The following is a 27,967-nucleotide window of genomic DNA, read 5'->3' on the forward strand; positions in this document are numbered from 1 at the left end:
TTAGGTACTTTCTAACAGTTTGTTAACTTTAACTTTTTGTGACTGACTTTAAAACACTTATAATGTGTTTTACTAAACATATTGCTTACTTTGTGTACTATGGTTAAATGAGGATACTTTTACCTTTGTCTTTTTATATTGACTTTTAAAGAAGGAAGAAAAAACAGAAACACTTCATGCCACTTTCATAGTTGACTCAAAAATATGTTTTGTAGATGTACAATATAATGTATCCATTAGAGTGGCAAAATTACAGTATGTTTAAGAAGTTTGTTTGCTGTATAAAGTACTGTCGTTTTCTTCTCCCTTTATTCGTGAAAAACAACTAAGTTTGTATGGTTTCTATTGAAACTGTGGCAGTGAGGCGTTGATGCTAACATAACCATCTCTATCAAGCTGTAGTTGAGACCTCTATTTTTACTCCATAATGCCACAGACCTTTTTCTCAGCAGACATATTGATATAAATTTGATCGGGAAACACAGGTGTTGCTAAACATACTATAATGTCCTGTTCAATCTTGTGTAGCAGAGCATTTCCGGTGAGCCAAATACGCACCATAGCAGCACCCTGTAGTGGAGTGCGTTGCCACGGCAACATACTCCAACAAAGTGGACTCGATAAAATGTGAATGTCGGACAGCTTCCACATAAAGTGTTGCGACCACCATTTACTCACCAACGGAGTGGTAATTTTTGCTCTTTTTTGCCAGTGCTACAGGGAGGGGGTTTAGTTAGGCTACATAGTAAGTTTATAGTAACGTTAAGTGACGGGAGAGATGTTTTTAGCCACGTAGAGAAGCTTTTTCAAATCCACAGGATGATGAAGACATCAGCAAAGCGAAGTATATCATATAGCTAGCTAAACAACGTCGGAGTAATTGTAATTATACGTAATATAGCTATTTAACATAATTTGGCGGAGGGGTTTGTTGTTGTTGCTTGTTGTTAGCATCATATCAAAGACAAACGGTTGGTACGGTTGGCGCAGCTAGGTAGTTAGTTTAGATTTAGTTACTAACGTCTCTCTCTTTTATGTCCATTTCTTCTCTTTTGCAGGTTTCAAAAGAAATCCAAAATGACAGCCTCGCAGTTTCCCTCAAGAATAAAGAGGTCACCGCTGAAGAATTACAAATTTATTCTGAAGGAAGACAAGCCGAGAAAGGTGAAGTATGCAGTTGCAATTAGATGCTGAATCCTGTTTTTTTCTCATGAATTATAATTTTTTCTAAGACCAACGTTTTGGACCTCGTCTCGTTCTTTGAAAAAGCTGCTGCAAATGACACATTGCTGTGTACTATAACTTAACTGAGATCCACGAGAAACTGATGCTCTGCCCTTACAGTTGAATATTGATTTCAAGTTTTGTGACAGATCATTTTAATCATATAACAAAGCTAGTTGTGCTCATTGTCTGCTTGACAACAAAAGTCAAGTGCAGTGCATCTACAGTATAATTAAGCATTAGTTATCTCAAGTGTATCAATATTTTCTCACACCCCTAGTAACCTACACCACAGTGATTACAAGCTCAGTGGCATTTATTAAGGGATTTCACAATCACAAATATTATTGGTTAATATTTATAATATTTCTCAGTCATTATTATTGTGTGGATAGGATAGTAAACACCAAATGCTGCAGATGGCGTACTGCAGGTGGAGAAGGTTAATATTCTTTGAGCACATGCAATTAATTCATGTACTTATGTGTCACAGATGACAGCTTTAAGGTGACTGGCTCTTGTGCTCATTGTCTTTTTTCCATCCCATCAGTGGTAAAAGTCTTGTTTGGTGTGGTGCCTCATCACTGCTAAATTAAGAGACTGGAAACAGGTTATCAGTGCAGTTACAGTAACAGTCACTGCACCGTTGTGTGTTTGCAGGTAACTCCATCTGCTTACACTCAGGAGATGTCGCAGTCTACAAAGGAGCGCATGGATAACACCAACGAGGTGCACGTGCCCCGCATCCTGGAACTGCTTGACATGAGCAAGACCACTCATCATAAAGTAAATACCAGCCAGTGTTGTGATACCACTGTAACTGAATAACTTGCTATGCTTTCACCCTCCACAAAATGAATTCTAATAAGACGCAACCAGAAATGCTTGCACAGTATAATATTTATACTGTACTTATACTGTACATTTGGAGCATTAATGTATTAGAGCTGCAACGATTAATCAATTATTAATTAATTATTAAATGAATCGACAACTATTTTGATAATTGATTTATTGTTTTGAGCAAGTTTTTAAGAAAAAAAGTCTTCATGATGTCAGCTTCCTAAATGTGAATATTTTTTGGTATCTTTAGTCTTCTAAGACAGTGAACTGAATGTCTTTGAGTCATGGACAAAAATCATCTTGGGCTTTGAGAAACACTGATTGACATTTTTCACCATTTCAAAACAAACAGCTATTGATTGATTAACTTAGACCAAGGCTCCCTGCGGTCTCCGGGGTAAATAATCCACTGAACTCCCCAGAGGAGAACCAGTTCAAAAATTAAAAATTAAGATATCTCACCAAAATAATATTGGTGTAAACAATATTTGAGGAGTTATTTCACCTGTTACCAAAGTAAGTACACGATTTGCTCCTTCTTATCTGGTGCTGGAGAGGGTACACCGACCTTCCATGTTTGATTTTATGAATATGTCAAGACAAGAAAAATACTTATTTAAGACAGCTCGCACTATATTTTATGACCACCTTACAGATGCGACTGCAGCACAAGGGTTGAAAACCAAGCAGACAGTTGTTCAGAACACAGTTAAGTATGTGGCATGTCTTATGTAGTTCTCTAGCTGTTCTCCGTCTGTAAGAGACTAGAAAAGAACAAAATTTATTTTTCAGTTCATATAGTACATATGCAATGGCCAGATATAACTACTTAAAATTCCAATGGTTGAAAATATTAAGTTGATCAAAAAGTGGAGTTGTACAAGTTTGTACAAGTTTGCTCCTGATGCAGCAACTACTCTCCCTGGTCCACAGAGCAGCTCAGGCAGCACTTGAGTCTGACTCGATTCTTGCCCTTTCCCATTTGTACAGCTGACCCCGCTGTTGCGTTTCAGCAAAGAACAGTAATCTTTACTGGAATAATGATAGGGATGGTAATGAATACTGTATGTGTTGTGTTTTTTAGGACAATCACACTTTGACTGGTGTTATTTTATACTGTTATACTGTGCGTGTCTGTGTGTGTGTGTGTTTCAGTTGTCCTTGGTGGATATGGATCAGCCACTTTTCCAGCCCTATCCATCAGAACTGATCTTCCAGAATTTCATTCCAACACAGACCTACAATTTACGTCTACTTCTCTTCAACAATGACAAGGTGTGTAAATGAGTGATGAATGTAAATAGAATAGTCATAAGTCACGACCCTTAACCATGTCCTCTTTGGGGTGAAAACAAGTACTGTTGTAGTGCCAGTGCTAAATTGACAAAACTAGTGTCATTCACATGCATGTTAATGTGGGCAGTGTAATTAGTTTACCATAATGCCACAGTGGACAGACTACTAAAACAGTAAAATACAGTCTTAAAGGAGAAATATGTAGTAATTGTGCATCCAAAAATGAGTACAGCAGTCCAAATAGTGAGTTGGAGCCATAGACGGTATATTTATTAAGCGTAAATCCTATTTAATATACAATCTATGGCTGAATCAAGTTGTGTTCCCCTGCACCCTCCTCCCTGGACTTGGGGAAGCTCAGGTAGGCTGCAGGAATACTGCAGGACCACAAGAGAAAGGGAACATTATATTCTGACAATAACAAGCAGCAACGAGTCCTATACTCTGTGTTAATCAGCTTTTTATAACTGTCAGTTGTCTGTCAATGTACAATTAAGCCCTGTTTGCCTGTTTGAGGCAAAGGCTACTGCCTGCTTTCATTTCTGATGGCAGATCACAGTCATTTTATGACTTACAGATTTATCCCTTAAAAAGTGACGGATGTCAGAAATACACTACCTGGAGATTCAATGAGGTAGTTTTGTATGTCAGGATATGCCATCTCCAACCACTCAGTGGGGTTGTTCATCCACTTTGAAGGAGGCAGACTGAACGCACCCATCCATAACCCATCAACCCCTACTTTGATCGCTGATCAGCAGAGACATACCATAGTTGTCCACCTCACTGATCATAGGATTTGGGCTCCCAGTGCTCACAAGTGATGCAGCTGTCTTATTTTATGCATTTAAACCGGCAAAGACCTTGGAATCTGCATTGAACACCAGTCAAATTGGAGTGGTTGTTTTCACCCAAAAAGGGTCAGAATCATGATGCAGGAGTAAAGAACCCAGATGTACGGTGGCCGACAAGGGCAAATGCGCTGCATACACAAAAACAAGTTACATATACAGAAACAAGTTGCATATAGATTTTTTGGTCTTTCATAATACCATAAAAGACTAAGGCCAAATGTTAAAAAGAAAGAAAAGAAGAAGATAAAAAAAAAAAGAATATGTATCTGCTCATCTGCTCCATACCATACGTTGATACATCCCTTGTCTGTCTCTCAGGTGGAAGCTCCAGCACTGCCCCTAAAGGCCTGGAGCGCTCCTGTTGTATGACTGGATATGCAGCGTTTTCTTTTTGCATTTGTTTTCTTATTGCAGTGTGTTTCTGTATTTGCAGCGTTTCCTTTTGCATTTGTTTTCCTATATGCAGTGTGCTTCTGTATTTGCACCACGTTTCTGTATATGCCGCGTGTTTGCCCTTGTTGGCCACCATACAGATAAGTTAGTCTCAGACATGTTACAGTTCAGAACAGCTGTGAAATGGAAAAACAGACAGTCCAACTCTTAGACAGCTGAAAATAGAGCAGTGTGGATTGTGTGTAAAGACAGTGGAATGATTGCAAAAGGTAATGAGGGATTGGAGGATACATGTCACTCCAAGTTGCACAAGACACTATCAAGTAATGATGAATAAATCATCAGTTGTGTGTGTACCTGGCTCTATGTTTATTTCTGTGTGGGGTGTGCAAATTTATAGATTGCATGTTTTTTTGTTTGTCAAGGTTTCACGGCAGGTGAAGCTGGAGCTGCAGGACTCAGACTATTTCCATGTGATTGGTCCAAAGGATGCTGGGAGCAAAGTTGCACAGGGAATGTCTGCTGAATTCACTGTCTGCTTCACCCCACAGGAGAGCAAGGTACTGTAGACAGAGGGGAGTCTGACTGCTCCATAGAATAATCATACACAGAAGGCTGGATTCAGGGAGCATGATGAGGTATTAAGGTAACATGTACTTAAGAGACTGATATAGAATTTAGATTAGATTATTAGATAACACTGTGATCAGACCTGTAGGGAAACAGAGGATAGAATGTAAGTAAAATTATGTATAATATTCAAAGTAAGCACTCCTACTCAAGACAAAACCACAGAAAAAATACATAAATTAAGTATATGATATGAAATCAATGGCTGTATCTACATTAAAATGGATGCACTTACTTTGCATTCATATTTCACAAACAAATCTCTAAGTCAGAGTCAGAAGGTTAGGGGTCAGGGTCAGGCATTAAGTTACACCAGCACATCCTTTTCATGTCTCTTTTACTGATACTGTGGTTAAAATTGAAACGTGAGAAGCGTGGGTTAATATAAAACGTTGCAACATTATTTTAAAGGTAAGATAATCCCTCATATGTGTCATGGCTGTTTTACAGTGGTCACCACACTTTGCTGTTTTCAGTCTTGCTATCAGTGTGGTTTTTGTGATGTCAAAGACTGTCAGTCGGTCAGCTGCTCCACAGTATGAAGATATTTCACAAATGTCTAGTGGGATAAAATGATGATGACATTTTATATCCAAAAGGTCAAAGGCCAACTTCACTGTAATATAATCTGCAAAAACACAATCTATCAATTCTCTGTATCTCTGTAAAAACACTACAGTGAAGACAGTATGATTCCCACTTATTATTTTTATTCACTGAAATAATATATGTCAATACAGTGATAACTTCCAGTTTACCCACAAAATGCAATTCAGTTTCTTTCTTTCTTTTTTTTTTTTTTAATTCAAGAAATGCAATTTAATTTCAAATCAAAGAGGCCCTATTAACATGTCTATGATACAGTATTGCTAAAGCACAATATACAAAATCGAACACAACCAACAAGCAATAAAACACAATGTCACAAGTGACATTGCTGCTGAGTAATACACTAAGAAGAAAAACTAGGTACCAAACTTGTCAGAAGACCCCATGGAAAGTTCTACTGGAGGCCCCTCCTACAGAACACACCACAGTTAATTAAAATCAGTCAAGCAACATTATGTAATATTCATAGGTAGAGACATTTCAGTGCCCATCAACACATCATTCATTTACGCTTACACAGAAATATCATGCATGCATACTTATCCAGTGCCCTAAAAGAGCCTTTTATAGTACTAATGGATACACCCCTCTGTACTAGCTTTAAATGGTACATTCTGGGTTCCCCCCTCTATAAAAGGCTTTGGACTCTCCCATCTCTATTTGATAGTTGGACCAGATTACTCTGCATGAAGGACGTACTAGATGGTTAAAAAACAGACAAAGCACTTGGTAACCCAAAAATATCCAAATAACTGACCCTGAAGTTAAAACTGTGTGTTGCTGTGTATGTTTCTTACACCTGGTTGTGATTACTGTTGACATGTATAACACAGCAAGCTGAAATGATTTAACTGCTAGCTAATGCTAGATTACCATGCTAATGCTAGTGTTAAGGCTAATGCTAGTGCTAGCCTTATAGAGTGGGACTGATAGTTGAACACTGGGGAAGTATTGTAACAAGATGTTAGCAAAGCACAATACAAATTTCCAACATCCGAACTTAAAGCCTTCCAGGTGCACACTGCCAAAAGTAAACAAAAAACTTGTGACTTTTGTAGGCAAGTACACACTCAGTTGAAGCCTCAGTAGTGCATCTGCCTTGCATAAACAACACAAAGGAGGAATGACAACATGTGAGATAACAGATGGCATTCTGATTATCTTACCTTTAAAATAATGTTGCAACGTTTCAACGTGTTTCATTAAACAGTATTTATTAATGTTGGCAACATATTTTGACACCAGTTTACATGCAGAACAGTTTTTTTTATATGACTATATACTATTTTAGGCTTTAATGTGTGCTGCCATTGTTGTGTCATCAGACCCCTTCATGAAGGCAGGGTAAATGGATTTGTAGGAACTCTGACTTTGAGTGGCATTCCATTGTAGTTTACCTTGTAATAAGTGTGAAAATTCTGACCTTCAACATTTTCTGGAACACAGCATAACTCTTCACCTCAAACTGCTGACCTAGCGCCATCATCGGGTGAAAATTGTAAAGGAACAAAAATAGGAAAACTAGATATTTTTGATCCCTTTAATTAACTGAACTTGGTAAACTATGATGTTGAAGAAGGTCCAACATTAAACCTATGCTATAAAAAAAAACTGCTAATCATCAGCATGCAAGTGTTGTCACTGTAAGCATGCTGATGTTGGCATCTAGTTCAAAGTATCATTGAAGTACAGCTTCACACAGCTGCTAGCATGGCTCTAGACTCTTAAGTTTTGTTAATAACATATATGGAGATTGAGTGTGAACATTTTTTTCATTTTGTTCATCTAGGATTACCAGCACAGGCTGGTATTTGTGACAGAGCGAGAGCGGTTTGAGGTCCCAATCCATGCCATTGGGCCACGTGCCATTCTTGACTTTCGTGACGAGATCCTTTTACCCGTCTGTCCTGTTAAAGCCTCCACTGAGAAAACTCACCTTGTTCGCAACATTGGAAACGGCAAGGCCAAGTTCACACTTCATACACAGAGGTGAGAGTTAGTGCAGGATAAGTTTATGTTGACTGTGTTTGAATGATTTAACATACTTTATTTTACTATACAGCAGATCGTTTCAGGCTTCAAGGCCTTTATGAAATACCTAATAAATACACTCACATTTGTCAGTGTGTAAACATTTAAATTATACATTAAGACTCTAAAATTATAACTTGACAGCAAACATTTTGCTTGGCAACTCCTTCTTCTTCATTACCAGTAATTATAGTTAAACTTAATTGAACATTTGGCTTTCTTCTGACAGTTTCTAAAACAACATAACACTATACCTTATCATAATTTTTTGATTCCACCCAGTGAAATTGTATTCTGTTTTATTTTCCAGGCCCTTCTCAGTGACGCCCTCCTGTGGGAGTCTTGATGTAGGAGAGAGTGTGCAGGTGACTGTGGGTTTTAATCCCATGACAGTAGGAGAGCACAGCCAGGACCTGCGTCTGCACTACCATACTGGTGAGAAAAATCCAGGCCACTAAAAATAACCCTACAAAACTGTATGTGAGCTAGTGACACAAATACCAACTAACTAGTAACTAATTGGAAATCATGACCATAGTTTCTACTAGAGCAAGCGTCAATAATGAGTCATTTCTGTTTCTCAGAGCTGTAGTGAAATATTCATAGCTGACCTTGTTGCAGTGCATTTCTTGCCAGCTGTGTTATTTTTCCATCTTAGCATATTTCAGAAACTAGCTTCTAGTGTAAACTAAACTCTAAATGTCTCCATAGAACAGAAGTTTCAGATGTTCTTTATTATTTGGGTGTTTCATAAGAGTGTCACAAATAGGTTCCATTTGGCTTCATCAAAATCTGACATTTGTATCAATGTAATTATGTACACACAAACATGAACTCACACACACACAGATAGGAGCAGAGATTTTTGACAAAAATCTACCAAAAAAGGAGTTTGCATAATCAGCAGTGTCAAATGAGGTGGAACTAAAAGGATGGATGTGTTTACTACAGTCACTGAGGTAAACACCATAATGAGATTCTGTTTCTGCAGAAATAGTGACCCTGAAGCAGAACGGGAATTCTGAACAGGGCCCACCGGCACACACACACACACACACACACACACACACACACACACACACACACACACACAAAGCAATGGTTACTGTAAATTCCTTAGTGCAGCCCAGAGTTTGATGATAGTAGCTGATGGACATTCATTTGTCAGACAAGAAGCCAGTTTGTTTCATTGCTGCATGTGTTTCTTTTCTGTATTTTTCATCCACTGACATCTCTACAGCAGCCCAGCACAAATAGATTCTCCAAATTGTCTTCTCTTTGCTTCTTGATTGAAACCCAATGCGTTGGGTGTACGACTGTATTTTCTTGTATGAACATGGCTGGTTTTGGATTCAGATTGATCCTTTAACCTTAGATGCAGCAGATGAGTAGACACTAATGAGGTACTTTGGAGCTTGTCTGTGTGTGTTTGCTTGCGGTCATGAAGTCAGAGGTGACATAAGTAATGATAATGAGAGGGGATTTCATTGGGAATTGGACTGTGAACACAGTGGGCAGTTATTCCATGATGGCTGTGGTGTATTGTGTTTACTTGCAGCTTTCTCTGAGGGTCTGTTATCGCTCCTCTCCTCTGTCTCAGCTCTGGTTTCTTCTCAAATTATATCTTAATGGGCAGACACTAACTCACCACTATCTCTGCGCATCTGGTTCTCTCTGTATAGTACGGTGTTGAAAGTGAAAATTGAACATACTGCCTCCACTGTTTGCAAATCCCTGCTCACAGCTTGATTATTTTCCGACTAAAGCAGACAAAACCAGTGACTAGGGCTTCTGATACAGCAGTGCGACTGACAGTATGATGCCAGTTCAAGTATCTCTTGTGATTTTACAGAAAATGTTGTCATTCCATGGAAACAAATCACTAAAATGTAAATTATGTTCTAAAAAGTTAGATGAATACTGTAGGGATTCACCTCAGCTCAGTGCAGTAAACTAATCAATCATTTATCCTCTGTTTTCTTATTTGTTAAGCATTTTCTTTTTAGCTTGAAAAATGCTTGTTTTAATGGCAATTGATTTACTATCGGTGCTTTCCAAGTTTCTGTTTTTCTGATAAATCTGCTCATTTGTGATAATCTTGTTTTGAGTGATACCCACTCTTACAAGTAGTCATATATTTTTTAGAGTAGCCTTGGTTGCATGCACAATTAGCCACACACCTAACAGCAAAAAAATTAAGCTTTTTCTCACCATACATTAACTTTGCGGAAGGTATAGTTAAATGGAAGGTATAGTAAAACTGTTTTTCCACTTTGATGGATAGCAGACATTTAATATTCTCTCTCTCACACACACAGGAACAGCAAGAAGCTGCACATTAACAAATACACACACCCAAAATATACACGCATGTGCGTGCACACACATACTGCAGAGCAGCTGTTTGTGCTGCAATCAAAGGTAGCTGAAGGGGTTGAGAAGTTCTCTCACTGTGTACATAGAGAAGTTATGGGAGGGAAAAGCGAGTTGGGGGAAGATGGGATGGTGTTTTTCATGTGTATGTTCAAGGCACACTTTGTTGGCTGTTTCACCTGTCAGACAAAATTAAGGAGCATAATGAAACACCATTGTGCCACACGGCTCTTAATTATTCCAATAGAAATACAGTTCAGCATGTGGTGGTAAAACACAAATGTTAGCCTGTAAAGAATTTATAATTGTATTTGTAAGTCATTTCAGTGGCTATAAACAACAGTAAGAGTAGCTATAAAAAACAATCATTGATTGCAGGCATAATTTCAGAGCCTGCTGGTGCTGCAACTTTTCAACTTGATGACATTTTGCTTCATTTTGGGCCCTTTGCATCAATGACACTGTGTCCTTGTTTATTTAATCATTGTTGGACTCACATCTGTGGAATTGCACTATTGGCCCATTGCACACCTCATTTTTTTTGCACTGTCAAACCAGAGTCAAGTTTCAAATCCTTAGCCAAGAGCAGGATTTCACTCACCATCCTGCTGCAGGTTAACTGTCAATCCTCCCAGTCATTTGTTGAAAAATCCTCAATTCCCAGAGCATTTGCAACTAATTTGGTTCACTCCATTCAGTTGTGCACTCTGTGAACAAATGACATGGGAGAATAAAATTATCAGCAAAAAATAATTAGTGGCAAGTTTCCATCACTGTTTTTGAGATGAGCTTTAAAAATCTCAACAATCAAAATAAAATTTGGACTCATTGCACTCCTTGCAAATCCTCACTTTGATCTCGGTTTTCATTTTTGGTAATTTTATTGACCAAGGTATTTGTTTTCATTCATGCAAGGGAAATGATTTATCAATGAAATGATAAACCAGAGAAACACATGGAGGGGAGAACCCTGTAGAGTTCAGAGTCCGGCAGAGCCCAGACAACTCAGTCAGAATTCAGACATCCCCTTAGACTGTATCCAAAAATGTTCCCTGTGTGTGCTGACTTAGATTTATGCTGGACATTTATCCTTATTTGAAAAATGTAACCTCTGCAGGTATACAAATATAAATAATCTCAGGTTAAGCAGCGTGTTTCTACAGGCTAAAGCTCCAGTCCATCTGATTTGAATGTAAACAAACACTCACTTAATTTACATGAGCCCTTGTTGTTGGTTGCTTTATACAAAACCTTGCTTTGCATCTTATCTTTGCTGCTGGTTATTGTTGCTCTTTCTTTCACTATTCGATGTGCACATGCTGTGATGGTGGCACTTAGTTACTACCCCAGAGACTCAATAGATGTCCTATTAACCATTGAGGACTTTGTCTCTTGTGGTTTGTGGTTTTGAAACTTAAGCATAATAAATTAAGTTGTCTTAGATGCCAGGTTTCCAGGATATCTTGAGAGCCATTTTAATCTCTCTACAAGGCTCCTTTTGATCCAGATCCAGATCCAGATCCAGCCTTTAAAGCCAGACTTTGCAGTGTGTCCTTGACTCCACTGAGTTTCTCCTCTATCCACTGCCCACATTAGGCCCTGAGACTCCCAGAGGGGCAGCAGTGGCTGCTCAAAGGATAGAATGTTGTTGTTCTGGGCGGCACCCCGTTGAGAACTGTGTGTACAGCACATCTCTGTGTAAATGTCTCTCCCCTGTGAAACTACATCCTCTGGGAAATTCATTAATTGAGAACTAGCTCCAAGTCAGCTTGCTTGTTAAATATGCGGTTAGACAGAAAACTATCCAGGAACTATTTAGGAAGGTGAAGTTTTGCAAACATGAGGCAAAGACAAAGGACAAAATAATAATATAATAATTTGGTGCTGGACTTCTCAGACTGAAATGGGTTGGCACACAGAATCGCACTGCTGCTATATTAAAGGCTGTGGGTTAATAGCTGCCATTACGTGGACATGATGACAGTGATTGTGCAAATATATTAATAACAGTTGGTCAATCAACTTCAGTCAATCAGAATTTTAACACACATTCTTCTTTTACTGGTAGTTAAATTATTTTTGCATGGTTGAAATATATGAGGAAAACAGTGTCTCCCCACTCAGTTGTTGTTCTCCTGTTTGTGTTTTTGTGTCTTCTGCCCAGGTGAAGATGTGTTCATCAGCTTGTATGGGGCTTGTAAGGAACTGGACATCAATCTTGAGTCTGACTCTGTCGTGTTGAAGAAGACTTGCATATCCCTGTCCACTGTATGCACAGTGTCCCTCACCAACACGAGTGACATCACTCTCCAGTACTGTTGGACGACATGGCCCAACCTGCAAGAGGAGGCCCTGAGCTTACTGAGGTATGTATGTGTGCACACAAATGATTTAACACAGACACTGCAGTAATATGGCTTTGGCAAGATTATTTTAAAAGTGTGGGTTTTATAAGCTCTGTTGCTGCGCATACATCTAGCAAGGAAAATTACCTGCTGTTTTCTTTTGTTCTTAGCAGAGCAGAAATAGCAGAAAGACAGAAATAGCTCAGGTGTCTATCATCATTCTGTGTCAAAATCTTTGTGATTCTCTTGCCTCTTTTTCTCTCTGATCCCTCTCATTTCTCTCTCTCTCTCTCTCTCTCTCTCTCTCTCTCTCTCTCTCTCTCTCTCTCTCTCTCTCTCTCTCTCTCTCCCCCTCTCTCTCTCTGTCTCTCTCTCTCTCTGTCTCTCTCTCTCTCTCTTTCTCTCTCTCTCTCTCTCTCTCTCTCTCTCTCTCTCTCTCTCTCTCTGTTTTTTGTCTCTCCTTCCTTTGTCCCTCTCCAGGGAGAGCTCAGTGCTCCAGGAGGAGGAGGAGGAGGAGGAGGAAAAGGACCAGCTGCTTTCTCAGTGTGAGTCTGACCCAACAGCGATCCATCGCCTCCCACTGCTGTCCAGATTCCTGCAGGAACGCAGAAGTCAGGCTGTGCAGGACGACCGCCTGGCCCTCTCAGACTGCTGCATAACTGTGGAACCAGCGGTGGGTTTGTGTGTCTGTGTGATATCCTGTCTGCTCCCGGTGTCTGGCTACAGTACAGTTCATAAACCCCACCCCTTCCATGCTGGCAGATGGGACATGGGCCAAACTAAAAAATCAAAGTACATGTCAAATATTTTTTTCCCAAAGATGGTTTCTGTCATTTTACCACACTAATTAGTGATTTGATGCGTTTCATGTCATGTTTGACAGCTGACACCTGCTCCCAGTTGGGTCGGCAGGGCGTATCACGGCTCTAACCTGGATCATTACTGCACAGAGTCTGATTCCAAATGACGTCAACAGTGCAAGATGGCAGCACTTGTTTCCAGGATATTCTGGGTTCACTTTTGTACAGTGGGAACTAGTGGAGACATGTCATCCATCTTTTATTTACAGACACTGGTGCTGCAAAGACTGTGCTGCAGAGATAATAACTTCTCATGATGTGTCTAAATCATCTAATACTTTTGTTAATGCCAAGGGGGAAAACATACATATACAGTATTCTCTGAGCTAGCAGGGATTCAGTAGCTTGTCCAAGGGCACTTGAACAGGTTGGATGTTTGAAATTAAGTTAAAGGACTCTTCTCACTACATGTTTTGCCACCTATGCTACCTTGTGGCTGGAGGGACAGAAATGAGAATCTGTTGTGGATCCCTCTGAAAAATTCTGATGTGTGATTAGATGTGTCACAACGAGTTAAAATTTGGTTCTGTGGTTCATTTGTAAAACCAGCCTGACTGCTCAATGACAGGAAAGATCATGGACTGACCTGTGTGTGTGTGTGTGTGTGTGTGTGTGTGTGTGTCTTCTCTATAATCTATAAGTAAACTAACTTCTTGTTTTCTTCTTTTCTTTACATGGCTCAGGAGGGTGAAATATGGCCCAAACTCACAGCACAGTTCACCATTGTCTTCAAGCCCAAGGAGGCCAAACTGTACCAACAGACTATATACTGTGATATCACAGGTCAGTACCTATCTAGAAAATCCAACACTCATTTAGGTTTCACATACAAAAGCACAGTGTTGCATGTAATGCAGTAACAACCAAACAAAACCAGTTTTTAGCCATGCTACTGGCATGGGGCTCAGGAGGGCAATCTCAGTCAGTTAGCCCACCACGTTGGTCCAGATAGAAATATTGTACAATTCTTCCTCTTTGGACTCCCATGTGTATTTTACAAATGTGGGATTTCTCCAATTTATCTGTGGTCACAGACTGAAAAACATAAAATCAAATATGAAAAGGGAAGCAAGTTCCCCTAATGGGTCGTCATTTAATTTTACTGCAAGATCTGTCACAAAATCCATTTCTGCTACAACTCTAATCTACTACTTCTACTCCTTCTCTACTAGAGATATAGTTGGCCTGATCATGGCCAGAGGTCTAAAACATTGTATAAACATATAGTGAATTTCCAGAATTATCTATGTTAGAATGAGGATACATTTGGCGTTGAGTTGACTCACACAAACATAAAGCACAACTTGTGTCATGAACCAAAACTCTCTTAGAGGATAGCTCTTTTCTTTTGTTTGTTCTTCAACATCTTGGAATTGACTGTTTTAACAACTTCAAGCAGACTGTGTACTCCAGCTGTAAATCAATAGCTTTGGCTTTTTCATAAAAGATTCTCCTCCCCTCAGTGGGTTGGTGCAGACAAAGGTTTACTCTACTCTAAGGTTTAGTCTACTGTAGGTCGCACACCGTGTCAGTCAGTTTGTTTGTTGTCGGAGGACAACTGCTCCTCTCAGCTGGATCTCTTTTATGTTCTCTTTCTCCTGGATGATATCCACAATCAAAGTTGGTTGAAGCACCGTCCCTAAATCTTCCTAAATGCTGTCACCACTGGATGATTCAGTGCTTCTTGATCTTATATTCATACTAGACAATGCAGTCACAAGGCCAGATTTACATTAATGTCCATGTTTTCTGAGGCGGGTGACAACCTGACCAGTCCAGGTCAATGACAGCTGGACTGGAGACTGTACTATACCTGATCCCTCCTTTGCAAAAGTCCTCAAAAGCTTACGAAGCAAAACTGAAGGGTAGACCTCTAATGCCCTTAAATAAGTGCACAGAGAGTGAAGTAGAAAGGAGCTGTGGCAAAGCAAATGTTTAGCTAGTATTTTGACATTTGCATTTTGACTAATATTTGATTCAGCCCTTTAAACTATAAACATAAGAAACCTTTACAATTCTGCTGCATGAATCTGTCAGTGTCAGATAACTTCAGTACAATGTTTTTTTTCCTCAAATTGTCACTTCCTGTATAGTTGTGTTGTGCACCTATCTATTTCTTTTGTTCCTCCCGACCCAACAGTATAGTTTTTTTGGTTTATCTGTCTTAAATTATGTTATAAATCTGTCTGTGTCTGTACTCAGGCTGTGAATCTCGGTTACCTCTCACAATAACGGGTGAGGGTATGGGACCTGGACTCCAGCTCAGCTATAACCTGATGAACATGGGAGATGTATTCATTGGTGACAAAGACTCTTATGAGGTAAGAAAGGTTCTGTCCCTTCAGAAAATGTTAAGACATGCTAGTAATGTGGGGAGCTTGATGTGTGCAGTGTACATGTGTTAAACTGAGGATCTGAATGTAGTAAACAGCTTATGAATATGGTTTAGTCTCTCTACCTTTTATGGTAAGTCTTTTGATCTAATTTAGGCTGCTAAAAATGGTGGGATAAAATTTAAATATAGAAATTAAAAATGCAAATGCTGTTGGCACTCAAAATAAATTAAGAATTAAAAAAAAGAAAATAAGTCTCAATAATTCTAAAAGTTAAAGTTCTGACTTCTAGAGTCACGCAGAACTCAAACCCCAGTCCCCAAGACTCCACGCCTGGTCTCCCCAGGGAGAGTATTTTGTTGAACCCATTCATCCACCACACTCTCCTCTCTACAGAGACTTTGTTGCTCTTTATTGTTAAACTAGGGATCCTGTGTAAATAGCAAAGTACTTGCCTTGTGAATATTCTCACCCATGTGCAAATTAGACACTCACAGAAACACAGAAAACAACAAGTCATGTCAACTATACAGTGGGGAAATGCCTATAAAATATAATGCAATGAGATAGCCATGCCTTAATTATGTTCCCTTCTTGAAGCTTATAATAGTTTGTTTCATTATTCTATTTGATGATATGTTGTGAGGTGTTCATGTTTTTCTGTCCACTACCGAACATATCCATATCTTGTGCTCCACCCAGCAGGCAAAGATGCTTAACAAGAGGAATTACCATGTTTTCTGTAATTTGACAAAAATAGATATTATACATTTTTTTCAATACTTGCTCATAATAATAAATGTATAAATTATATATACTAATTGAATAAATAATATTGACATTGTCTTATATCTTAATCACTGACAATATATGTGTTGTGAGAATGAACAATGTATTGAAGTTGCATTTGGTGTTTACATCATCCTTGTTGGGTGTCTGTTCTTGTAAATAAGTCTAAACTAACTAAACAGAGAAAATTTTCAACATAAAAACAACTTATGTTCTTATGTCGTTTTAATCCTGTCTAGCACTGTTTACATTGTTGTTTTCCTTTTAAAGTTGAACCACAGTGGATAATGTCACAAGATAAAAGAAAAACATGACTTGAGTTTTGAATCAGTGGACCCTTTTTCTTTTTGTCCAGGTGAAGCTGATCAACAAAGGACTGATTGATGCCCCTTTCAGGCTGTCAAGCCCAGACACCACTTTTGGCCGCTGTTTCTCTCTAAGTCCTGAGGAAGGTGTTGTTCCCTCTGGGTCCTGCCAGATTGTGGAAGTCACCTTCCACTGTCCCATCTTGGGAACTTTCTCTGAGGACTTGCTGCTCACCGTCACAGGACAGCCTGAACCGCTTACCTTGACCTTCAGGTGAAGTTAGAGAGTGTAGCAACTCTTATTTATCTGAGAAAATATAAAAACTCAGCCTTAAAAGTAGTGGCAGTGTTACTAATGTAACTATGACTTTCTATGATACTCACAGTACTTACTGTTTTTTTAGAATCCTTCAACTTGCTGTTTCTCATGACTCGTGTTTGTCTTCTCTTTCAGGGGTCGTGTCATTGGTCCCACATTCAACTTCAGTGTTTCAGACCTCAGTTTTGGAGATGTAGCCTTTGGTAACTTACTTAGTGAATTACTTATTTTATCTGTAATTATTAATTATTAGGTTGTATTTAATTGTATTGAAGTCAAGAGAATTCCAACATTCATAAAACGTCTTCCACTTCAGCCTCCGCTTTATGTTCTCGTTTGTTCCATATTGGTCACCCTAAATTTTTCTCTTCTCATCTTGGTCCTCTTTCTTTCTGTCTTTATCTCTCTGTACAGGTTTCCCCAAAACAATGACCTTTTTTCTCATCAACACCTCCTATGTGCCCTTGACCTTTGCCCTGCGTGTCCTGGGAGACGGGTTGGGGTCTCCGAGCGTGCCTTGGGACAAACGGCTGTCTGACATGTCCAGGAACAATTGGCGAGTCAGTGCTGCAACAGACGTTCATAAGCGGCCTGTTGAGTTCACTGTCAGCCCTGCTGCAGGCTCCGTGCCTTCCTCATCACGTATCACCATCGAGGTACAGTAAATTAACAAATGGAGCAACACCTGTTTAAAGTAATTTTGCCGTCTCAGCAACATATTACAAATCCTTGCAAACATGTATGCCAAAGCTGTACTAAGCACTATGTTTGTGTAGAAACATGCTCATATTTTCATTCTAAATGATGGAAGTGTCGCTGCAAAAGAGAGCTTTGCATCCCCTTTGTCATGGCACAGGAGAATACTATGGTAACCATGTTATCTCCCAAATAGTAGTTTGAATTAGATTTTTTTTTCCAGTCCAGAGAAGCCTCAGTGATGCTTTATCATTATTGAACCACAATGGTGCTTGGAATTGAGCAGTTTCCTCAGTGGGTAGATTGAATAGGTTAAAACTCTGATTTACTTTTCTTGCAAACCCAAAAAATTGTCTACTTGTAAAGAGGATTTGTTACAACCTAAAAACCTGAAAGGCCCTTCAAAAATAGTAGTCCTCTCAGCCATCTGACTGTGCAGAAACAAGCTTTTGTGGCCGGAAATTCCAAACTTTTGAACAGTACTGTTTATGTGTATTATACGTACAGGTGACACTGTGCTCCAACACAGTCAGGACATACAGGCTGGCACTGGTGGTGGATGTTGCAGGTGTCGGGGAGATGATCAGGACTCTGCCTATCAATGCCAGGTCAGTCACATTTATGGATATGAACATACACACTCTCTTTAATATGCAGACATACTCAGACATGCATCTGTTGATGTTAGTTGTGTGTTGTCTTGCAACACAAACAAGTTAAGTTTGACTTTGCCCATCAAGGCCATAAACAGATTATTGGAGTAGCAGTCCTGTATTTTTTCTCTTGTGCCACAGCACTCTTTGATCCTCTCCATTTTGAAACAGACTTCATGAAAAATGAATGATTGAATAAAAATGAATCACCATCCCTCTGTCCTAGTAAGATGGAATATCCTCTCTTCTTCTAAAATGGGTGTTAAATATGAAAATATATTCTGACATGAGATTTGTTAGAATTGTGTCACAGGATGCCATAAAACAGCAGAGGTTCCTCTTGCTCTCCTCTCAGCCTTTCTCTTAAAGTGAAGTGTCTTTTTTTCTGTCAGTAAGCTCTACTGTACTTACTGGCTTTTGGTGTTGACAAATGATTGGAGTATGTGTTAAATATTCACAACACAATTTGCATAATAATACATTTGAATGTCACCTGCATCATCACTCAGAATAGGGCGATGGTATCTGACTTCCTCACAGCAATCACCGTCATTTGAAATTTATGAATCAGGTCTAATTAATAGACAGTTTTGGCATGGTGCAAAGCAATTACTGTTGTGATTCGTAAAGAAGCCCCAGATCTTTTCCTCTCTGTTCCCCTCTGTTTCTCTTTGTTAATAGGTGTGTTGTTCCTGATATTGTGGTGGACACTTCGATGTTGGACTTTCAAAGGTGTTTCCTTGATCACCCCTATGAACAGAAAATACGGCTGATCAACGACAGCAATCTGCATGCCTGCTATGGCGTGCTTGATCAGGTTAGATAGATCATTGCAGTAAATAATTTATTAGTGTGTGTATACTGTATGTGGCAGCGTGTTCATAGAAAAGTGAGATAAACAAGCACAAAACCTGCAAAAGCAGAGCAATGCATATTTAAAAACAATGGCTCATTTCCAGCTCAATACAGCAAAACTTGCACGGTAGAGGTGAGTGACATGACTTTAAAAATAACACCTTAAAGGAATAGTGCAACATTTTGGGAAAGACACTTATTTGCTTTCCTGCAGATATTTAGATGAGAAGATCGGCAAAACTTTAAAGTCTGGCTGGTAATAATGAAACGACAGTTTAACTTAGCATAATGACTACAAACTGCGTGTCCAAATGTAACAAAGTCTGCCTACTAAAGTAGTGCCACTAAAGATTAGTTATTAACATCTCATTTATTTTATTAAAAACATAGTAACCTTCGATGATATCCACTTGATTAGACCAAGTCAGAATGCTAACATCTTATTTTTTGTGGATTTTGAACACCATCTTTGAAAGCACATAAGGAAGGGATCTTTTAATGGGCAGTATGAACAGGAGGAATCATCACAGCAAGAAAATTAAGTCACATGTTGAATTATGAAACAATTTAGAGTCAAAATAATCACTTCTTAATAATAATAATAATAATAATAATAATAGTAATAACTTTATTTATACAGCACCTTTCATACATCACATGCAACTCAAAGTGCTTTACAGTGTAAAAATGACAACATATGCAAAAACAGAAAGACAGAAATACATAGAATCACAATAATAACATAAAATTAAAAAAAGGCATTAAAAAACATAATGGAGGATCACAAATAGGAGGATAACTGTCCACTCATGCAAAAACTGTTACAAGGGGATGGAAAATAAATTAGCTCCAAAACCATGTGTCTTTTAGTTGTGAATCTATATATACGAAAAAAGTAAATTCTTCCTGTGTCATCTTTTTCAGGAATATGAGGAGAGTTTGTCACTACTTTGTGGCAGTTCCAAACCCAGAGGAGTGATTCATCCTCACAGTTCAGAAGAAATTCCCGTATTTCTGCGAGCAAAGGCCGTTGGAAAGCAGTATCACATCCTACGCTTCACTGTGTTTGGCAGCCTCAAGCCACCTTTGGTCAGTGGAAGTCTGTGTGTGTGCTTCTGAATATCGGTGTTGTTACAGAATACAGCATGCATGTCAATGTAATTGTTATTTTTATTTATTTATTTATTTTATTGCAGCCCCATGACCCTTATGGAATAAGCGGTTACAGAAAATTAATGAATGAATGAATATTTATTTTATTATCATTATTATTATCATCATTATATTTGTCTGTATATGTTGGTAAATGTATTTTCTCAAATCTGCCTCTGTTCTGTTCCAGGAGGTAGTCTTGTCATGTATTGGGCAGGGACCAGTAGTCCATGTTCTGAGTCCGCAGCTGAACTTTGGCAAAGTCCAGGTTTTGACAGACTGCACTAGAATCCTGCACCTGTCAAACCAGTCACCTGTTCCAGCCCACTTTACTGCTCACATGGTATGAACACACACCAACCAGGCATTCACGTATAAGTATCATTATAGGCTTTATATGGATAAATAAACAAATAAAACACTTATGACATACATTAAAGGAATAGACATAAAATGCCTCCATACTGCTCATCTGGTGTAATCCAAATCTCCTTAAGCCCCGACAGGCTGTTCACTTATGTGTGCACACTGTCACACCACACACACACACAGTTCAGATGATGTGCATGCATGTGAACATGGCTGCATGCACACAAGTGAATCGAAACACACACACAAGCAAGCCATTCCATATACGTCTAGATATCATTCTATCCCAAATTTTAAATTTTTCTTGGGGAATCTTAATGGGAAGCGATTGAAAGAGGTACAGCAGAGGGAGGATGTTCATCTTGATTACTTCAATTCTTGCAGAAAAGTCTTCTGGGATGGCTGACCATCTCTCAGTGTCTCTTTTAATCTGTGAATGAATCTGATCATAATTTGTTCTGTATAGATGAATTAATTGTTTTGTTAAAGTCACACCGAGATATCTTATTGTTTTTGAGTTCCATTTCAGTGGGAAATTTCCACTGTTTCTTGGGATGGAGTATAATGAAAAGATAAAATCTGTGTTTTATTTACATTTATCTTGTAACCTGCATGGTCTCCATATATGTTTAAAAGATGCATGATGCAATGAGGAAAACTTGTATTAGGGTTGTCTAAATATATTATAATATCATCCGCAAATAAACAAATTATGTGTTTTTGTCCTTTAATATAAATTCCCTTTAATTCCTCACTCTGCCTCACAGCCTGAGCTGTGAACAGCTCAATGTATAAAGCAAAGAGCAGAGGGGACTAACAACAGCCCTGTCTTGTGCCCCTGTTAAGCATTATTCTTTCTGTGAGACTGCCATTTATTTTTATTCTAGCTGCTGGGTTTAGATATATAGTTTTTATGCACTTAATCAAGTCTTCGTTGAACCCAAACCGTTCTAAAACCAGATACAGGTAGTTCCAATTGACACTGTCAAAAGCCTTTTCGGCATCAAGGCTTACCAGGATGGAACTATTTTTCCTTTTTTCTGTTGTATTAATTATTTGCAGAGTCCTCCTGATGCTATCTTGTGTTTGACGTCTGGCAATGAAACCAGTTTGGTCTTCATCAATTAAACCAGTTATAAATTTCTCAAATCTCTTTGCTAAAATAGATGTATATATCTTGTAGTCTACATTAAGGATAGACATGGGTCTAAAATTACTGCAGTATTCTGTGTCTTTCCCCACTTTGGGTATTACGGAAATGATTGCTTTGCACCAAGAGTGTGGTAACTGGCCCTCTTTAAGAGTCCAATTAAAGGATGCCGTTAGAAGAGGTATCAGCTCCTCTTTAAAGGCCCGATACCACTCCAAGGGAAAACCGTCACTTCCAGGTGACTTACCAGCTTTAAGTCTAGATATGGCCTTAGATATCTCCTCGGGTGTGATAGGAGCTGTGAGGCTCTTGTTCTGCTTTTCCCCAATAGTTGGTAAATCAAGAGAGTTGAGAAACTGCCTTTTTGCCTCCTCGCTTGAGGAGGGCGGTTGTGTGTATAATATCTTATAGTATTCTTTGAATGTCTTTTCTATTTCTGTTGTGTCATGCTTCAGTTGGCCTGAATGGGGGTCTCTGATCTTATGTATAGTGTGTAGGGACTGTTGTTTCCTAAGGCGCCTTGCTAGTAGTCTAGTGGGTTTAGGGCCTTCTTCATAGTACTCCTGTTTCACAAATCTAAGTCTAATCTAATTTCTCCTTCCAAAATATCGTCTATTTCCCGTTTAGTGTTTTTTATTTCCTGTAGGAGCTCTGTTTTGTGGGTAATTTGATATTTTATTTCCATGTTTTTTAAATTTGCAGCCAAATTTAGATATGCAGTGCGTTTTAATTTCTTTTGTAGTGAAGTGATGGCTTTTAATTTCCCCCATATGGCTGCCTTCATAGCATCCCATAGAATAGTCAGACTTTCCCTTTTGTATCATTTTCCTCAATGTATTTTTTTATTTCCATTCTAATTTGTTCAGTTACTGTTTTGTTGTTCAATATGCCAACATTTAGCCTCCAGGTGGTATGTTTCTGTCTTCTGTTCAAATGTATAGATTAGTGAATTGCATTATGATTTGAGAGGCCACCCCAATTGCAGATCCCAGGTATTCATAAACACATAATCAAACCTAGAATGAGTATTGTGTGCGTAGGAGTAATGTGTGTATTCTTTTTCCAGTGGATGGAGTTCTCTCCATACATCGATCAATCCGTGTTCCTTCAAATATACATTCATAATTTAACTCAATTGAGTTTTATTCCTTTTTATACTTGTTGTGTCTATCCTTGGATCTAATGTCACATTAAAATCCCCCGCACACAACACGATGCCCTCTATTTCTGATGCAATGATTGCAAATAAGGATTTGAAAAAATGTTTGTCACTCTCTGGAGGGGCATATACATTAACCAATGTGACCATCTCATTTTCCAATATTCCTTTAACTATAACGTACCGTCCTTCTTTGTCATTAATTTCTTCTAAGCATTCAAATTTAATCGAGTTTTGTATAAGTATTGCCACTCCTCTTTTGTGACAATGCCTGTATGTGCTATAAAATGTATTTCTAAAACCAAATTTCTTTAATTTCTCATGTTCTTCCTGAGATAGGTGTGTTTCCTGAATGAAGATAATTTGGGCCTTGAGTTTTCTCATTTTCAGAATTACTTTACTTCTTTTGAGTGGATTGTTTAGCGCATTCACATTCATTGTCACCAGAGAGATATTGTTCATATTCTTCTTATAGGTTTGTGTATTTCCTTGAGATGCCCCTAGTGATAACAAACATAGTAATGCTAGTAGTAACCATGACAACAATTAACAGCCTTAAGAACATTATTAAAAGTTTCATGTTCCAGCCATTCATCAATAGAGATGCTGCATAGAACATTGATTATGATCCCGACCACTGCTTGGTCAGATATATATACAGTACACTGAGCACAGTGAAGGGCTTTGTCGAAGGACTGGAGATGAGAGTTGGGAAAAAGTATAATTATTGAGCAGCAGTTCCTCTTTAATGTTCACATCGAAGAGAGTATATTGTTCATTTTTAAACTGTCTGTGTGTTAAGGCTTTAATGTATTTTACACCATATTTTAACAGAGGACACAGTCATTTCCTCTGTAGGAGTGTACATCTGTATGTCATACTCTACCTATTATCATAACCATGGGAAGATATTTCATCTCGCTTATGTCAGGCAGGGAGACACTGCTCTACTTGTACCTCCAGGATTTCATGCTGCACTGAAATGTGGAAGGTAGTCATTTTCATGCATCATGTTTCAGTCATGTTACTGGCTGCTCTAACCGTTACTGTGCTACTCTACTGATGCAAAGGCACGCATCCTGTTGTAGCAAACACTTGAGCTCATCCAGTCCAGGTTATACATGAAGTCTGATTGTGTTTCTGTTTCTTCAGAGCCATAGAAAGTCCTGTTGGCGTGTTGAGCCCAGTGAGGGGGAGGTACCACCAGAAAACCAGCTGGAGCTCAGGGTGGTGGCACACCTGAAGGACACACTTCACTTTGAGGACAGGCTGGAAGTATCCATCAAGCACAGTCAAACACACACTGTTGCTCTGTCTGCCATTGGCACCGGCACCACAATTGTCAGTGACAAGCCTTTTGCTCCTAGCCTTGATTTAGGCACATACTTCAGGTAGAGTGAAAGAGGTCACACCCCTGGGTCAGACTTTGACTTAATAATAATTATATGGTGATGTAGAACTAAAAATGTAGTAGTAATAAAACAGAATGCCTCATGTCCTTGCTGTCTTCTGTATGTCCTGTAAGCCATGAGTCAGTCCAGTACCACTTCACGCTGACCAACCGTGGCCAGCGAACCCACCGGTTGTACTGGCGGACTGCTGCAGACTTCCTGCCCTCCGTACAAACCCGCGAGAGGGGAAACTTCTCCGGCCGAGCCGTCCTGCCCCCCATCTCCTCTCCTAGGAGGAATCACATTCTAGGCCGTGGATGTGAGGTCTCGTCTAGCAGAGAGAAGTCAGTGTTCAGCCTCAGCCCTTCTCGTTTGGAGCTTTTCCCAGGCTGCTCAGTTGACATGGTGCTGATGGGATCTTCAGACTCCCCCAAGGTGAGACACTTTGCTTTTGCAGGCCCAAAACTGATAGTCAGAATTTTATAAGCACCGTGTGTTGTCCATAAGATTGTACACGTTGTAATGCATGTACTTTGTATGTTCTCGTCTTCCAAGGTTGTACGTGAGCGTCTGATGTGCCATGCAATTGTAGGTCACCAGGGCCCTTTCGAGCAGATTATGTCTGTGGATGTAACCTGTCACTTTGTGGCTCCTGTGCTCAGCATTTCCCCGAAGCAGCTGAACTTCTACACAGAGAAGGTTGATCAAAAGCTCATGAGCAACTTAAACTTAAAACTGTATATTTTAGTATTTAAATCTTTACCTTGCAGAAATCTGACCACACATTGTTATCTTATTGTCATGTAGACATACCATAATTCAGGAAGCTTTTGGAGATAATGTGGCAGGAATGTAAATAATTAAAAGGAATGACTGAGAATTTTAGCAACTCTGTAAAGTTAAGTGGATGCTGTTTTGTCTTATCAGGTGTCAGTGTGTAAAACAAAGAAGCCTTTTAATTAAGATTCCTGATCCTCAAACACATCTTTATATTGAATTAACTGTGTATATGTATTACAGGTCCCGACAAAGAGTCTAATGCCCCAATATGAGAAGCTGATCTTGACGAATGCATCATCTCTGTCTCTGTCCTTGGAGCTCGCTGTTACAGAGCCGTTCTCTCTGTGTGAGGCTCCGGGAGCCCCTAGCTCAGCCACAACTAAGGTACACACCTCCCTCATAATCAACTCAGGATTATTTGTTTATTTGTTTTTCAAGGAAGTTGATGAGAACGACACCTTCTGATTTTACTGTCATACATACATGTGCACTGACACCTGACACTGACATTTGGCTGTTCAGTGCGCCACACTAAATTCCTAGATGAGCCTAAATGAGTATGTCTTACCAGTTAGATTCACGTTTTAATGCCTGTCTTCACCATCTGTAATGTGAAAATATCAGACTTTCACACAGTCAGAGAAATTAAAAGTTTGCGCCCTGCTATAGTTCAGTTATAAAATCAGCAGATCTGCCAAGCTTCTCTCCAAGGCTGCAGCTGCTGTCCAACATCACCAGTGCTGCATGTTGAGCGCTCCTTTACGCTGTGAATGAAGAATTTATTTGGACCAAACCAGAGCTGTTGATTGTTGGAACAGTGAAAAGACAAACTTCAATGTTTCTGGTCAGTTTTATTTAGTTTCTGTAAAGTTTTAATGAAGCTGACGATGATGCAAAAGCAGTCTGGTGAGTTTGGCAAGAGCAATTAAACAACTGTTTCTGGGTAAATGAAACATATCTTACTAAAAGTGTCACCTGCACACTCTGCGTGTGCATCTGGATGAGTTTGTGTTTGGTATTTCTGTCACCCTTCTACATGTCCATCACAGTTAGTTTTGTGGTTTGCGGTAATTTAGAGAATCGATTTGTGAAGTTTACAGCCTGTCATGCTGTTACATTTCTCTGTGTATAGTGACACATATAAAAACAAGTGTTCTCTATCTGCATTTTAGAAGAATCTCAGTCGTCTATGGGGGCTCTGACTAATGGTTCGAATCATCACCAACTAAAAAAATAATAAGACGTTAAATCATCACCAGACAATAGCCAGTGGGTTCCAAGATTGCATTTCAGATATTGCATTCTACCCCTTTTGCTGTCCAGGCGGACTGTTTACCTTCATGCAACCAAAGTCAGCTCAAATGTGATTGGTCAGTACTACTCGTGCAAAAAATGGACTATAATCGTAAACCAGAATGCTTTGGATATTTAAAAGCTTGCCCCTTTGCCTACTTTCATATGTTGATATGTGTTTATGGGTAACACCAGCCATTAAATATGTGAGGGATAATGGTTTTCTGTGTGGTGTTGTGATCTGTGGTAGTGGGGTCTCTGTTTGTTCATGTCTATATCACAGATTGTGACTATACACTTAAAACAGACAAAAACAGCTTGTGCAGTGTCAAATTATTGATGCTTGTTGTAGCTCATCCCATCTTAAAATCTATGCATAAGGAAAAAGGATTTTTTTTCTTCTGAACACATTATACATGTTAGAACCTGTTTGTAGAAAACATGTGAACAGACTGAGAACTAATTAGTACTGAACTGTGGAGTTAGACCGCTAAACTTTTTTCTGTGTTCAGTCTGACTTTTTTGGGTTTAACTAAAATACAGTTTGGTGATGTGCCAGGGCCATCGTACCCCAACACTATATACTGTAATCACCTCCCCACCCCTTTAAAATTGTGACTAAGTGGACATTATTATGAGTGTGAACAGTCAACAAAAATGCTGATGACTGATCGATCTGTTTTGTGTGTTTAAAAGGGTCTGAAAGAAAATGTTGTTGAGGTGGCAACAAGCTTTGTCTTCAGAATAGTTTTATCAACTGTTTTATCTGTAGTGGACATCTGTGTACAAATGTTTCTTAACTTCCAAATGAGACTCATGGCTGTGATTTGCAATATCTTTAAATTATGTACTTTAACTGCTATATTTTGTTGTCTTTTTCCAGTCCATGGTTTTAGGTGACCGTAGCCAGGCTGAGTTTTGGGTATGCTTTAATCCAGCTGACTGTCTGGATCTGGTGTCACGAGTTGTTGATAAGGTAACAATGATCCAGTTTCTTACATAATGCTTTGCTTTTTTCTGAGGTCATATTGTATCCATTTTAGCACATATGGAATTCATTCAGAATGGGTCAAATTGAGTTGAGAAGATAATTAAGCGGATAAGAAAAAGAAAATTCTGTCTTTTCTTTAATTTTACCTTTTAACTTTCAAACATGAATATTTTTCACCTCTTCAGGCCTCTAAAAATACTTAAAATGAAATCTGAGAAGGACAAATCACTCCTCACTCAGATCAACCGGTTATTTGGGGTCCTTAGTAGCATTA

At 39.0% G+C, this 27,967-nt stretch overlaps 1 protein-coding gene across 1 annotated transcript in view; it reads left to right on the top strand.

Moving 5' to 3' along the window:
- The first annotated feature begins 609 nt into the window (after positions 1-609).
- LOC146316048 (hydrocephalus-inducing protein homolog) overlaps positions 610-27,967 on the top strand; it is an 83,588-nt gene continuing 56,230 nt past the window's right edge. The window contains exons 1-23 of the mRNA XM_084734021.1: positions 610-688; positions 1,059-1,164; positions 1,885-2,010; positions 3,223-3,342; positions 5,036-5,170; positions 7,639-7,838; positions 8,191-8,315; positions 12,418-12,619; positions 13,079-13,271; positions 14,142-14,241; positions 15,661-15,779; positions 16,936-17,159; positions 17,340-17,407; positions 17,619-17,860; positions 18,408-18,508; positions 19,235-19,370; positions 20,333-20,497; positions 20,751-20,903; positions 24,391-24,629; positions 24,764-25,064; positions 25,185-25,328; positions 25,650-25,793; positions 27,586-27,678. Coding sequence (XP_084590147.1) covers positions 1,078-1,164; positions 1,885-2,010; positions 3,223-3,342; positions 5,036-5,170; positions 7,639-7,838; positions 8,191-8,315; positions 12,418-12,619; positions 13,079-13,271; positions 14,142-14,241; positions 15,661-15,779; positions 16,936-17,159; positions 17,340-17,407; positions 17,619-17,860; positions 18,408-18,508; positions 19,235-19,370; positions 20,333-20,497; positions 20,751-20,903; positions 24,391-24,629; positions 24,764-25,064; positions 25,185-25,328; positions 25,650-25,793; positions 27,586-27,678 — 3,417 coding nt within the window. The 5' untranslated portion in view covers positions 610-688; positions 1,059-1,077. The remainder of the gene's footprint in view (positions 689-1,058; positions 1,165-1,884; positions 2,011-3,222; positions 3,343-5,035; positions 5,171-7,638; positions 7,839-8,190; positions 8,316-12,417; positions 12,620-13,078; positions 13,272-14,141; positions 14,242-15,660; positions 15,780-16,935; positions 17,160-17,339; positions 17,408-17,618; positions 17,861-18,407; positions 18,509-19,234; positions 19,371-20,332; positions 20,498-20,750; positions 20,904-24,390; positions 24,630-24,763; positions 25,065-25,184; positions 25,329-25,649; positions 25,794-27,585; positions 27,679-27,967) is intronic.

Source organism: Lutjanus erythropterus, chromosome 13 (genome assembly GCF_056507025.1).
Source record: "Lutjanus erythropterus isolate fLutEry1 chromosome 13, fLutEry1.hap2, whole genome shotgun sequence".
NCBI lineage: Eukaryota > Metazoa > Chordata > Actinopteri > Lutjaniformes > Lutjanidae > Lutjanus > Lutjanus erythropterus.